Raw genomic sequence first — 14,606 nt, forward strand, 5'->3', positions numbered from 1 at the left:
CCAGCCTGGCCAACATGGCGAAACCCTGTCTCTATTAAAAGTACAAAAAAATTAGCTAGGTGTGGTGGTGGGCACCTGTAATCCCAGCTACTCGGGAGGCTGAGGCAGGAGAATTGTTTGAACTTGGGAGGCGGAGGTTGCAGTGAGCCGAGATCGTGCCATTGCACTCCAGCCTGGGCAACAAGAGCGAAACTCCATCTCAAAAAAAAAAAAAAAAGTGTATATCCAGATATTTGCAGGTGATAGCTGGCATATTAGGAGGTTGAAGCCCAAGAGAGAGTGGGTGCTTAGGTTTATGACATGGCCTGGCTAACTTCTTTAAGTCTCAGCTCATGTCATATTGCCTTTTCCTGCACATAGTCCTAACTGGACTCACCTTTCTACTTTGCTCTGGTTGTTTGGTACTTCCCATGTAACTCTGGCATGCCTCTTCTATAGTGTTATGTAGAGCTCCCATTCTAAATGGAAAGTTTCTCGAATGACTTTGTTTTAAGATGCGCATTGATACCTCTACAGCATCAACTGTTCTCAACCAGGATTCCTCTATAGAATTAATTAAGCCTGAATACCCAAGCTCTGAGTCATCATTGTATATTATTTGCCTCTTTCTGTGCATCTAAGATGGTACTTGCTGTGTACCACCCTTGGGAGAATTGATAAATTTGTCACTCAGATCATTTTTTGTAGGGCTTAATTCTGTAGCAGAACTCTGGTTGAGAAAGGCTAGACTTTTATCTTTCCAAGATTATATATTCTGTATTGCTAGAGCTGTTTTATGCCTTGACTCATGTCATTTGTGTTCTTTTGCCATTCTGATTTCTTAGAATAGTTACTTGCTATTGTTAATTATTTTCTTGTGTTATATTTATTTGTAGACTGCAAAGCAAGGTCTTAACACTCTTGCGTTTATCTTTTTGTATGATGAATAGTGAGGGGAGAATGGCAGAGTAATTTCTAGAGTAGGCTTAGATGTTGTTACTGTTTATTATACCTTAGAAGTTTATCTAAAGAATTTTTTTCGTGTTCTAAATTAGCTTTTGAGTATATTGTTACTCATCAAAGGCCAGCAGTTTATTTTCTGTTATCTTTTGAAGAAGTATTTTCAAGTATATGTAATTTTGGTTCCTCTTTTCCCTCTACTGTGAAATTATATAGGAGACAAAGCATTATCTAACTGTGAACCTTACCACTCTTCGAGTATGGTGTTATGCTTGCAGCAAAGAAGTATTTTTGGATAGGAAATTAGGAACTCAGCCTTCATTGCCTCATGTAAGACAACCTCACCAAATACAAGAAAACAGTGTCCAGGTAATAATCTAGATCCACTTAGTTAAGCTGTAAAACATTCCGGTAATAATTTCAGAATTTGTCATGTAGCTGAAATTTTCAAAAGGAATACTGCCTAACCCGTACTTTGAAAATTTCTGTAATGTGCCTTTTTTTCTCTCAAATAAAGCACTCAGCCTCCCCTTTCTTGTGTTGCTTAGAGTGCTAGATTAGGGTGAGATTGAAGCCCACCTGTTTGAAGATGGAAAAGGCCCTAATGAATTTTTAAAGTTTTTTTTTTTTTTAAATGACTCAAGTAGTCTTTATCTTTTTCTGGTAAGTCTGATTTCAAGAAAGGTGGTGGGCCTTCTTTGATAGCATATGGCAGTTACTAATTCAGCTCTGTTCCCCGTTCTCTCCTCCCCTCCATCCCCTTTGTATTACTGTGAACATTTTACTTATTATTGAAAACAAAGTAGAATATAATAAAGCTTAGCATCAGTCTTTGGTTAAAGATTTTTCTCCCTTTGGGCTGGGTGCGGTGGCTCACGCCTGTAATCCCAGTGCTTTGGGAGGCCAAGGCGGCTGGATCACGAGGTCAGGAGATCGAGACCATCCTGGCTAACATGGTGAAACCCCGTCTCTACTAAAAATACAAAACATTAGCCGGGTGTGGTGGCAGGCACCTGTAGTCCCAGCTACTTTGGAGGCTGAGGCAGGAGAATGGCGTGAACCTGGGAGGCAGAGCTGGCAGTGAGCTGAGACCTTGCCACTGCGCTCCAGCCTAGGTGACAGAGCAAGACTCCATCTAAAAAAAAAAAAGAAAAAAAGATTTTTCTCCTTTTGGATCAAGAGACTTAGAAAACACATGGGTTTGCTTGCAGAATTTATCACTTAATTTTCAGAATTCTTAAAGTCATAGAAAAATAGGAAAAAGGAAATTAACTTAGAATAGTTGGCTTCTTAATCAGATCATCAATTGATCAGAATTTGATCAGATTTGATTAACAGCAAGTTTTTTTCCCCATGTGTATTATAGAAATCACATATTTCTGTACTTGTTCATTGATACCAACTGTCAGGTTTTTCTGTTGTATGTTTGTATCACATTCTTATGGTAGATATTTGTGATAATAAATTTGCTTGCCTTACACATGAAAGATGGCTAGATTTTAGTCAAAGAATAATTTCTTGCATTTTCAGTTTCTGAGTTGAATGGCTCTAGTTAATTATAACCATTACTGTTTCTCCCACTTATACCTATTTATCATTCACAAACATGTTTAGTCTTTTTCAAAAGTCCAGATAGTATGAAAATGGCCGTTTCGTTGAATCCTCTTACATTATTAACAAAAGTTTGTCCCACTGAAGATAGCTGAATGGTAATAAGTAGAAAAAGTTTTAAAAAAGAAAAAAGTGTAATGTTATGACTAAAGTTTAATCACACAAGGAACTAATAATATATAAAGGCAAAATTATCAGCATCACTTACTAGAGAAGTAAGTTAAATAAGCTATCTGTTGCCATTTCTGCCAGAAAAGATCAAGATTACAAACTTTAATAAATGTTGAATCTGATAGAATAAGTATACTGATACTTTCCTGATGGCTTGTTAATAATTTTCTGATGACTTGTAAATATGTGAACACATAAAAGGCATAAACTTAATTTCATGCAACTTCCTTATGATCCCATTGTTGAAGAAATTATTCAGAAGGAAACAGTGGTTCAGATAGATTTCTTTAGTGGTCCAAAACTTATATGCTGTTTAAATCCAGTTTACCACAGGATATTTGCAAAATAGTAAAATATTGGAAGCCATGCAAATATTAATAAGATTTTTCAAATAGACATTTTTTCTAGATAGTAAAATTTCAGGTGATGTCTTTTAAGCCTCTGTACTTCTGTGTATTTAGATATTTTGTAGTGAGCATGTATCTTTTTAAAAGCAATTACTTTATAAAAACAAAATGAGAGTATGAAGTCTACTCAAATGTCCAGTCTCTACAGATGTCAGGAAAGTAAAATGGTTGGGAATTAGTGCATATGCCTGCATTTTAGAGGTAAAGTAAGGCTATAATAACTTGGAGAACCAGAGTACATGCTAAATTCTTTCTGCTATTCAGTTTCCTTCTCTGTTTGGGTGTTGCTGAATGTTGGTTCATTGTAGTTCAATCTTCTGATATTACAAGAGAACTTTCAAATTTTGATTTTTATTTGTCATCTCCGAATTTTTTAAACTTTAGCTCAAAGTTTTTTTCGTTTTTTTTTTAAAAGTGTTTACTAGCGTTTGGCTAACAGGTTATCAGTTGCAACCTCTGAGTCAAGCCAATTGTTAGAAATTAATATTAGAATATTATTATTTAAAGTAAGTGCTTGAACTATTTAATATACATAAAAGTGTGCAGGCCGGGTGTGGTGTCTCACACCTGTAATCCCAGCATTTTGGGAGGCCAAGGTGGGCGGATCATGAGGTCAAGAGATCAAGACCATTCAGGCCAACATGGTGAAACCCCTTCTCTACTAAAAATACAAAAATTAGCTGGGTGTTGCGGCATGCACCTATAGTCCCAGCTGCTTGGGAGTCTGAGGCAGGAGAAGCGTTTGAACCCAGGAGGTGGAGGTTGCAGTGAGCTGAGATCGTGCCACTGCACTCCAGCCTGGCAACAGAGTGAGACTCTGTTTCGGAAAAAAAAAAGTGTGCAAAGTAAATACAGTAATAAGTATCAGGAGAGATTGTAGAAGTCTATAGATAATGTGTTATGATGAAAAACTTTTGCCTTTTTCCCTATTGAAAATTAGATCTGAGAAGACAGTGTAGGATAGTATCCTTCGGAGATCTTTTTAGCTATGGTTTACTGTCACATAATTGCAGTTATTGTGGAGTTTTAATTCAGAAAATTCAGTTGTAAAAAGTGCCTTTTTAACTCAAATATATATGTTAATAAAGCGGGACTGACATGCTATTACCCTAGGGTTTTATTTCCTTCAAAATATAAATATAAGTTTAATTGCTAATACCACAAATTCTTATGGTTCCACTATTAAAATAACATCTCAATAATTTTTATGGTATAGATGTTATATAAGTTACAATTAAAACTTTTTTTTAACTTAAGGATTTGTTCAAGTGTGCTATCTTTTTTTGTTATCAAGGATTTTAAAATACCCAGTAATACAACATTAAAAACTCCTCTGGTTGCCGTATTTGATGATCTGGATATAGAAGCGGATGAAGAAGATGAACTTAGGGCAAGAGGTAAATTAATCCTGTGTAACGCTTCTTTGTATGGCACTGCCCATTTCTTGAGAAAACCATATAATGTAAAAGTTTCAAAATGTGGAGGTAAAATGGGCTTGATAATTAAAACAAAAGGACTCTGAAATTTGGCCTAGTAAAATTTTATTTGCAAAACAAACTTTTGGTTTCTCTGGTGTCAGTTTACCAAAGGTAGGATCCTACTTACTCTTTTGCAGTTGAGCCTTATGATCTTTTTGTTTAACTTGCCTTTTGAGGTCTGTTTGAACAGTGTTTCTCATTTTTCTATTGTCAGTAATGGGGAGGTATTAGGTATAAAGGTATTCCCTTAGCAGAAGTTCCGGGGAAAACATTTGGAAAAAGAATCAGGTGATACACTTCTCCCTTCTTCCCCTAAATTGAGAACCAGTCTATTTGGATTTTTCATATTCTTTTAGGCCCACTGTTCTTAGTATAAGCTTAAAATTTTCTGTTTTATAATTGATACTAGTGGTATATTGAATGTATATTTAGATAATTATCTGGAAATTAACACTTTGGTTTAAGCTTAACATGACTAGAGATAAGTTATAAATATTTTATGTATTTCCCAGTTTTAACCCATTAATTTAGCTCACACTATTAATTTTACTGGATACTTATCAATAAGTGGTAATTCAGTCTTGTTTTAGAGATTTTTAGAATTTTAAATTTTCTTCATTTTGCTCCAAATCCAAATAGCATTTATAATTTTTTGTAGTATTTGTTTCATCTTTTAATAATGAAAGTAAACTGATGAAAGTGAACTTGACTATATATGGAAGAGATAACAGTCATTCAATGGCTTGTTTTAATATTAGCTTGAACCATATGAAATTGCCATTTTTGTAGATTGTCAGCAGTTTCCTATGGTTCAACCTAATAAATACTACTTTCTTTTTTTCTTTTTGTTTTTGAGATGGAGTCTCGCTCTGTTGTCCAGGCTGGAGTGCAGTGGTGCAATCTCGGCTCACTGCAAGCTCCACCTCCTGGGTTCACACCATTCTCCTGCTTCAGCCTCCCGAGTAGCTGGGACTACAGGCACCCGCCACCATGCCTGGCAAATTTTTTGTATTTTTAGTAGAGACGGGGTTTCGCCATGTTAGCCAGGATGGTCTCGATCTCCTGACCTCGTGATCCACCCACCTCAGCCTCCCAAAGTGCTGGGATTACGGGCGTGAGCCACTGCGCCCGGCATAAGTACTACTTTCAATGCAATACATTGAAATGGAAAGGAAAAGGGTGTTTGCTTATCATTTATCATGACGTGAGTTTTTTTGCATTGTCATTAATTTTCTCAAAATAATTAAACTTTAGTTATAATAAGAAATGTAAAAGTCTCAATTAATGCTTTTTAAAAACACATAGTCTTAAATGTTAATAGGAAAGACTGTTCTTCCTGTGCAAATTTCAAAGTTTGAACTGTTTAATCCTTGAATTTATGTAAAACTCAAAATTTTGGTGATTGTAAGGCTTCCCAAAGTGTGACCTCTCTGAATTGTTCAAGTTGCTATAGTGTATTTCCATGGTCCTTAATATAATTTGGGAACCATATTAATGACCCCTAAAATTGAGTCGTTTTGCATTATTGAATGATGACTTCATGTATATTTTTTCTTAATAGGTCTTACAGGTTTGAAAAATATTGGAAATACTTGTTACATGAATGCAGCTTTGCAGGCTCTTTCTAATTGGTAAATAGAGAAATTAATTTTGTTTTGTTTGTATAATTTTTAAAGTTATTTTTTGAGCAGAAAACCATGCAACTATAGTAGTTGACTAACTCAAGGTAGAACAGGCAAGAATCTGGTTTGGGACATAACCCATTCTTGTCCCAACGATGTTACTCTATGTATACCCATAGTTTCTTGAGGCTGCTGGTCCTTGTGTAAACCCTGGGTAGTTGTGTGTCTTTGAGCAAGTTACTGTTTCTTACATCTAGAAAATGAGTGTCAGCTAATTATTCAGATCACTTGTAATTCAGAGATCTTATGAAAATATTTTATATTTTTCTGTAGATGGAAAGCCTTTAATAAAGGAGTTAGATTTTTTTTTTTAATCTTAGTCTTACAAAATAGATATGTCAGGTGGTTTTACTCAAGTTTGGATGCATTGAGTCAGGTGATATTACCCTTGAAATTAGATGCATTGAGTCTGGACCAAAATTCAGAAATCAATGACTTTGACATTACCCTTTCCCCTGGATTAAATTATAGAGCAGTGATTGGAGATTGAACGTATGTCTACAGGTTGAGTATCCCTCATATGAAATGCTGGGAATCAGAAGTGTTTCAGATTTTTTTGGATTTTGGAGTATTTATTTGCATTATACTTACTGGTTGAGCTTTCCTTATCCAAAAATCCAATATTTGAAATGCTCCAATGAGCATTTCCTTTGAATATCATGTTGGCATTCAAAAAGTTTTGGATTTTGGAGCATTTTGAATTTTGTATTTTGTATTAGGTATATTAAAGCTGTACTTCTTCCCCAAATAATCTAATTTTTATTTAGACATAAACCTCCATAAATATTTTGCCTTCAGTTTTCTTATGTTTCATAACCTTGTGAAATAAAGTTAACCTAATTTTTATTAAGTGATCAGAGAACACATCTTTGAAGAAGAGACTTTCTCTTTCTTTCTTTTTTTTTTTTTAGGCTGCGTCTCACTCTGTTGCCCAGGTTAGAGTGCAGTGGCACGATTTTGGCTCACTGCAGCTCTGCCTCCCAGGTTTGTGTGATCCTCCTGCTTCAGCCTCCTGAGTAGCTGAGACTACAGGCACATGCCACCAAACCTGACTAATTTTTAAATTTTTTGTAGAGATGGGGTTTCGCCTTGTTGCCTAGGCTGGTTTCCAACTCCTGGGTTCAAGTGATTCGCATGCCTCAGCCTCCCAAAGTGCTGGGATTATAGGCATGGGCCACTGTGCTCGGACGTTAAAGAAGAGACATTTAGGCCAGGCGTGGTGGTTCATGCCTGTAATCCCAGCACTTTGGGAGGCTGAGGCGGGTGGATCATGAGGTCAGGAGTTCGAGACCAGCCTGGCCAACATAGTGAAACCCTGTCTCTACTCAAAATACAAAAAATTAGCCGGGTGTGGTGGTGTGTGCCTGTAATCCCAGCTACTCGAGAGGCTGAGGCAGGAGAATTGTGTAAACCCTGGAGGTGGAGGTTGCAATGAGCCTAGGTCATGCCATTGCACTCTAGCCCAGGTGACAGTGTGAGACTCCGTCGAAAAAAAAAAAAAGAAGAGACATTTACTCTGAAACTTGAGGAATGAGTATCGGTTGGTTGTTTGAAAGGATGGGGAGAGCATTCCTAGCAGAATGCTCCTTGTAAGCAGCCTTGGGATGGGAAAGAGCTTGACACATTTGAGGAACTGGAAGAAAATCTGTGTGATGGGGTACAGTAATCATAGGGCTGAATGACATGGGTCTAGGTTATGTAGACCACATTAAAGATGTAGGTCTTTATTCTCATAGTAGTACGATACCATTGAAGTGTTTGTGTAGTAGGGTAGCTAATAATCTATCTTATATTTTTAAAATATTACTGTGGTTGCTATGTGGACAGTGAATTGGAGGGAGAAGAGAGTGGAATTTGAAAGACCAGCTGGGAGACTATGATAATGATTTAGGCAAGAAGTAGTGGTAGTTTACATCATCTAGGGTGGTAGGAAAAGAGTGAAGGAATTGGAGATAAACACTTTTAGGAGGATGATTGATTGATAGGATGTGGGTAGAGTAACTAGAGAAAGGGAGAGGAGATTCAAAGTTTAACAGTACAATCCTGTGATAAGAGAACTGTAGGTTGATACTATTGTTATTTTTATACAGATAAGAAAACCAGACACAGAAGTTTAAATAACTTTGCCGATATAACCAGCTAGTAAGTACTAGCAGAATTCTGGTTTTTTTTTTTTTTTAAGTTAGAGACAGGGTCTTACTCTGTCACCCAGGCTGGAGTGTAGTGGAGCGATCATGGCTCACTGAAGCCTTGAACTCCTGGGTTCAAGGGTTCTTCCTGCCTCAGCCTGCCAAGTAGCTAGGACCACAGGTGCTTGCCAGTGCTCCCAGATAATGTTTTAAAATTTTTGTAGAGATGGGTTTTCGCTATGTTGCCCAGGCTGGTCTTGAACTCCTGTCCTTGAGTCATGTCCTGCCTTGGCCTCCCAAAGTATTGGAATTACAGGCGTGACCAACCATGCCTGGCAGGGACAAAATTCTGAGTCTGAGATTTTTACGTGTATGTTTGTTTTTGTAGATGTTTTGTTTATTACTGCACAATACTGCTTCCACCGATTTACTTTGTAATTCCTCTGATTTCATTGAAAAAGATGTGACTGATACGATTACACTGTTGGTGGCTGGGTGTGGTGGCTCATGCCTGTAGCACTTTGGGAGGCTAAGGTGGGAGGATTGCTTGAGGAGCCCAGGAGTTCTGGAACCAGCATGGGCAACATAACAAGACCCTGTCTCTACCAAAAAAAAAAAAAAAAAGATTACACTTGGCAAAGAGATGGCTTAGTAGTTATCTAACTGCCTTCATAGGAGGTTTGGTTTATGTAGGTCAGGATTTGGTCCTTTGCCTAATCAGTTTCCTATAAATAGATTTATGGAGTTTCCCTCAAGCTAATCACACTCACGACAGACAGACTATACTTCCTTATAAATTGCTAACTTGAGCCACCAACAAATATTAATACGAAATAATGGAATGTAGAAGGCTGGAGGAAGTGCAGGTTCACTTGAAAGTTAAATTTTTATCCTGTTTAGTTTGGGCATTTCATATAAATCTGAAATTTAGATGACATGGTTGACTTTATATAAATTTGACCATCATTGGAACATGGTTGAAAATTTTAGATCGCACAGGGGAAAAAAGTATATAGGGAAATGTCATAGGATCAAGTCCTGAGGAATCCTTACGTTTACATGTCTGAGGCCAAAAAGAGCAATAGAGAGGGAAAAGGAGTTTCAAGAGCTAAAGAGGAAAAGTAGGAAAATGCATTACAATAGTCCTGAGAATGTTTGTTCAAGAGTGAGGGCATGGTTGTCTGTGGCAAATGTTACTGAGTGGGGACTGAAAAGTGTATCTGGCAGCATGGAGGACTCTTGATATGCTGGGGCCAAATCTGATTTGAATGGATTGAGCTCTTTATGAAGGAATGAAAGTGAAGCTGTAAGAGGGATCAAAGAGAGAAATAACGGCTAAAGGAATATATGTGTTGTCAGTTAATTGAATGACTAGAAATAATCAGTATTAGCTTTGACTCCACTCTAACATTTTTCTCTTTTTAAAATTAGCCCACCTTTGACACAGTTTTTTCTTGATTGTGGAGGACTAGCTCGAACAGATAAGAAACCTGCCATTTGTAAAAGTTATCTCAAACTAATGACAGAGCTGTGGCATAAAAGCAGGTATGTAACTTAATATACTCTTCTTCTTTATTAAACTTTTAAATGAATATTATAAATATTTAAAGGATGCAGGTCCATTTATGGAGCCGGAAAAAAGTAGAAGAGAGATAGATTAGAGACAGCTTTGTTTGAGGCATGTTACATTTGAAGCTGAATGTAAGGTGTCATAGAAGTTTAGAAGCAGATGAAGGTGTCCTAGAAGTCTACAAGTATTTGGATATAGTATATAGTGTTGGAATGTTAAAGCTGCTATTACTGGAACTTTAGAGTTTTGTATTCAGGAGCAGGCATTCTCACAATGATAAAATCAGACCCTAAATACTATATGAATATTTTCCTGCTTATGTTTATTTGTTCTAAAGTTTAGCATTAGGATCATAGTTTGCTGTAATATGTTAATAATTTTGTTTTAGAACTATTCAGGAAATTCGCATTTTTGAAAAGTCATGGGGTGAAGCATAATCATTTAATTGAGGGAGGATAGCAGTAAAATATCACTTAAAATATCAAGGATAAGGTGTTCTGATGTGCCTGTGAAACATAATATTAGGCAGTTTTGAATGATTTTTTTGAAACATAATTTTCAATTTATTTAACACTTTGCATTATTGGTTGTTAATTTTTAAAATGAAAATTAAAAATAACAAAAATTGCTCTTTAAAAATGTTTTCTTGCTCAGGCCAGGATCTGTTGTGCCTACTACTCTGTTTCAAGGAATTAAAACTGTAAATCCAACATTTCGGGGGTATTCTCAGCAGGTTAGTTTATTGCTTTTCATTTGTAATTTTAATCTAAATAAATTTGGAAAATGCCATTATGTTTCTTTTGGGTTTACTTATCTTTTGGGGTCATCACTCCTTGTGTCTTTCTTTTGCCAAGAATAGTAACCCTTTTTCATGTTTATTGTTTATATTTTTTCAACTTTCCTTTATCTTTATCTTTTTTTTGAGGCAGAGTCTCGCTCTATCGCCCAGGCTGGAGTGCAGTGGTGCAATCTTGGCTCACTGCAACCTCCACCTCCCGAATTCAAGCGATTCTCCTGCCTCAGCCTTCTGAGTAACTGGGATTGCAGATGTGTGCCACCATGCCCAGCTAATTTTTGTGTTTTCAGTAGAGATAGGGTTTCGTCATGTTGGCCAAGCCAGACTTGAACTCCTGACCTCAGGTAATCCACCCTCCTCGGCCTCCCAAAGTGTTGGATTACAGGCGTGAGGCACTGTACCCAGCCTTTTTTTTTTTTTTTTTTAAGAGAGATAATGTCTCATTATGTTGCCCTGGCTGGTCTTGAACTCCTGACTCAAACGATCCTCCCTCCTTGATCTCCCGAAGTGTTAGGATTACAAGCATGAGCCCCTGCATCCAGCGGAAGTTGATCTTCAGATCATCTTTAGTTTTTTAAAATTTTTATCTGGCTGGGCGTGATGGCTCATGCCTGTAATCCCAGCACTTCAGAAGGCCGAGGTAGGCGGATTGCATAAGCCCAGGAGCTTGAGACCAGCCTGGGTAACATAGGGAGACCTCATTTCTAAAAATAATTTAGAAATATGTATCAACCAGGTGTGGTGGCACGTGCATCTGGTCCCAGCTACTTAGGAGACTGAGGTGGGAGAATTGCTTGAGCCTGGGGGATCGAGGCTACAGTGAGCTGTGGTCATGCCACAACACTCCAGCTTGGACAACAGAATGAGACCCCATCTCAAAAAAAGAAAACTTTTATTTACATAACTTTTTGGAAGTTAATGCATCTCATTTATCTAGTGCCTTATGCTCTCCAAACTGGTATTTGCTCAATATAGTGCTGTACCTTCATATATAAGTTTGTAATGACATTTTGTATATTTTCCCTTATGTTTCTATATACACATGTAATGAAGTGGTTAACATTATGTTGCTGATATATTAGGATGCTCAAGAATTCCTTCGATGTTTAATGGATCTGCTTCATGAAGAATTGAAAGAGCAAGTCATGGAAGTAGAAGAAGATCCGCAAACCATAACCACTGAGGAGACAATGGAAGAAGACAAGAGCCAGTCGGATGTAGATTTTCAGTCTTGTGAATCTTGTAGCAACAGTGATAGAGCAGAAAATGAAAATGGCTCTAGATGCTTTTCTGAAGATAATAATGAAACAACAATGTTAATTCAGGATGATGAAAACAATTCAGAAATGTCAAAAGATTGGCAAAAAGAGAAGATGTGCAATAAGATTAATAAAGTAAATTCTGAAGGCGAATTTGATAAAGATAGAGACTCTATATCTCAAACAGTCGACTTAAACAACCAGGAAACTGTCAAAGTGCAAATACACAGCAGAGCTTCAGGTGACAATTTAGTAGTTTGTTCATGAAAATGATAGTATTTCATTTGTAGACATGGGTGTTTAAATAATTGTTACTTTGGGTATTTCTAATTAGAATTATAGTTTAGCAGTATTTGCATGTGAGTATTAGTCATAAAATTATAGAACCCGAGGATAAAAGGAATTTTTTGGGTCATTTAATTATATAAGAAATTAATCCTCCTTTTGAAGTAAACATTTCATCAGATGTCTTTTGTGTAGTCATGCAGTAATCTAAAAAATTGGGCTCCCCAGAATTTTCTCTTTTATTTTAAGCAAATTATGTTGCGATCCTGGAAAAAAGCAAATAACCCAAATTGCAATTTTCTAATTATATACACTAGTAGATTTAGATTGTTGTCATTGGAGTCACATCAGATGTGTTTTAGTGTAGAAATTGAATTAACTATAGTGAGCCCTGCTGTGATAGATTATGCCATGATACTAGTCAGTGTTCCTTTGAGAAAGAGCATGTGGCCAAATGAAAGTTGAATTGCTTTGTAATTTATCTCTTCAAGAGTTAACTTACCTTGGCTTAAAATGTGGTATGTAGTTTTCCAAAGCACACAAAATTGGGCCATTAGAGGTTCAAATTATGTGATCTTAAAATAAGTGGCAGACATGTAATGTAAAAAAGTTTATTTTCTGTAATTACTGAAGAGTGAGAGTAACTAAGCAATTTATTTAGGTATTTGAATGAATCCAAAATTTCTTCTTGAGAAATATTCTTAACTATAGGAAGACTTGTGGTTCACTTGGGTAAAGTGCACAGATGCTTTCTAATCGGGAAGACTAGGAGTGTTAGGCTCCTTAATTATACTGATCTTGTGTAGAAGTTGTTAGTGAATAAATATGTCAGGTATCAGTATTGAAAGACTTAGCTTTGACTGCTGTCCAGGCTTTTCTTGTCAAAAGCCCAGTTAAGCCTGATTAGGGACATACTCATCTTTTATTGCTCTGTAACAGGTTTGTTCTTATACATAGTAACAAGGGGATGACCTAAATCAGGAGTCTGAGCTTTTAGGTGTTTTAAGGGCTTGATGAAAAAAATCTGGCGAAGTCTGTAAGGCACACAAACCTAAAATACTTAATCTCTGGTCCATTAGAGGAAAAAATTGCCAACTCCCGATCTAAATCTCATTAACTTTATTCCCTTCAGAAAGTCCTAGAGTGAGTTGTTTTTTCACTCCCAATATTATGCAGTCTGATTTAGTCATGGTTGAAATATTGAGAAATGCCTGTGTGAAAAATGATTTTGCATTATCTGGAAAAATTTCTGAGTACATCCCCTTTCCAGATCTCTTATGAACAATTCTCTTTTCTTCACTCAAATAGTTACTGAGCCCATTCCCTTGCCCTGGAATATGTTAGGCACTAGGAATCCAAAGCAAACAATCAAGGTAGCTCTTATATTTTCTTGATTCATCTTATAATTTAATTCTAAAAAAAGATTCTTTCCTGATGAAGTGGTGTGTTTTTTATTATAGTAAGATAAAATAACTTATGATTACTTTATACCTACATTTCTTGATTTTGATTATTATGTTAGTTTGGGAGAATAATCGATTTTTCTTTCACATGGTTTTAGAACTTCTAAAAACCTGTCCTGAATATCTTTTTTTTTTTTTCCTGAAACAGGGTCTCATTCTGTCACCCAGGCTGGAGTGCAGTGGCATGATCACATCTCACCACAGCCTCAACCTCCTGGGCTCAAGTGATCCTCCCACCTCAGCCTCTTGAGTAGCCAGCACTACAGGCGTACACCACCATGCCCAGCTAATTTTTAGATTTTTTTGTAGAGATGGGGGTCTCATGATGTTGCGCAGTTGGTCTTGAACTCCTGGGCTCAAGCAGTCTTCCCACCTTGGCCTCCCAGTGTTGGGATTGTAGGCGTTAGCCACCCAGCCTAGCCTCTTTTTTTTTTTTTTAATGCTATATTTGGACAAACAAGATCCTCTTTGGCTTTGTATTTCCACTGCTCACTTCCTAAACTGCCTGTAATAGTCATGTGTTATAAACATTAGTTGGGATTGGGCACGGTGGTTCATGCCTATAATCCCAACACTTTGAGAGGCCAAAGTGGGTGGATCACTTGAGGCCAGGAGTTTGAGACCAGCCTGGCCAAAATGGTGAAACCCCATCTCTACTAAAAATACAAAAATGAGGTGGGCCTGGTGGCACATGCCTGTAATCTCAGCTACTTGGGAGGCTGAGGCAGAAGAATCGCTTGAATCCGGGATGCGGAGGTTGCAGTGAGCTGAGATCGCACCTCTGCACTGCAGCCTGGGGGACAGAGGGAGACTCTG

The 14,606-nt window shown here is 37.1% G+C and overlaps 1 protein-coding gene across 5 annotated transcripts in view; it reads left to right on the forward strand.

Moving 5' to 3' along the window:
- The window catches only part of USP33 (ubiquitin specific peptidase 33), a 65,852-nt gene that overhangs the window by 21,276 nt on the left and 29,970 nt on the right, over window positions 1–14,606 (forward strand). For all 5 annotated transcript variants that reach the window (XM_003807783.5, XM_055117099.2, XM_034928870.3 and 2 more), the window contains 6 exons: window positions 1,156–1,308; window positions 4,423–4,525; window positions 6,168–6,237; window positions 9,849–9,962; window positions 10,642–10,720; window positions 11,866–12,283. In XM_003807783.5, the coding sequence (XP_003807831.1) occupies window positions 1,156–1,308; window positions 4,423–4,525; window positions 6,168–6,237; window positions 9,849–9,962; window positions 10,642–10,720; window positions 11,866–12,283 (937 nt within the window). The remainder of the gene's footprint in view (window positions 1–1,155; window positions 1,309–4,422; window positions 4,526–6,167; window positions 6,238–9,848; window positions 9,963–10,641; window positions 10,721–11,865; window positions 12,284–14,606) is intronic.

The sequence above is a fragment of the Pan paniscus genome, chromosome 1 (genome assembly GCF_029289425.2).
Source record: "Pan paniscus chromosome 1, NHGRI_mPanPan1-v2.0_pri, whole genome shotgun sequence".
Taxonomy (NCBI): Eukaryota; Metazoa; Chordata; class Mammalia; order Primates; family Hominidae; genus Pan; species Pan paniscus.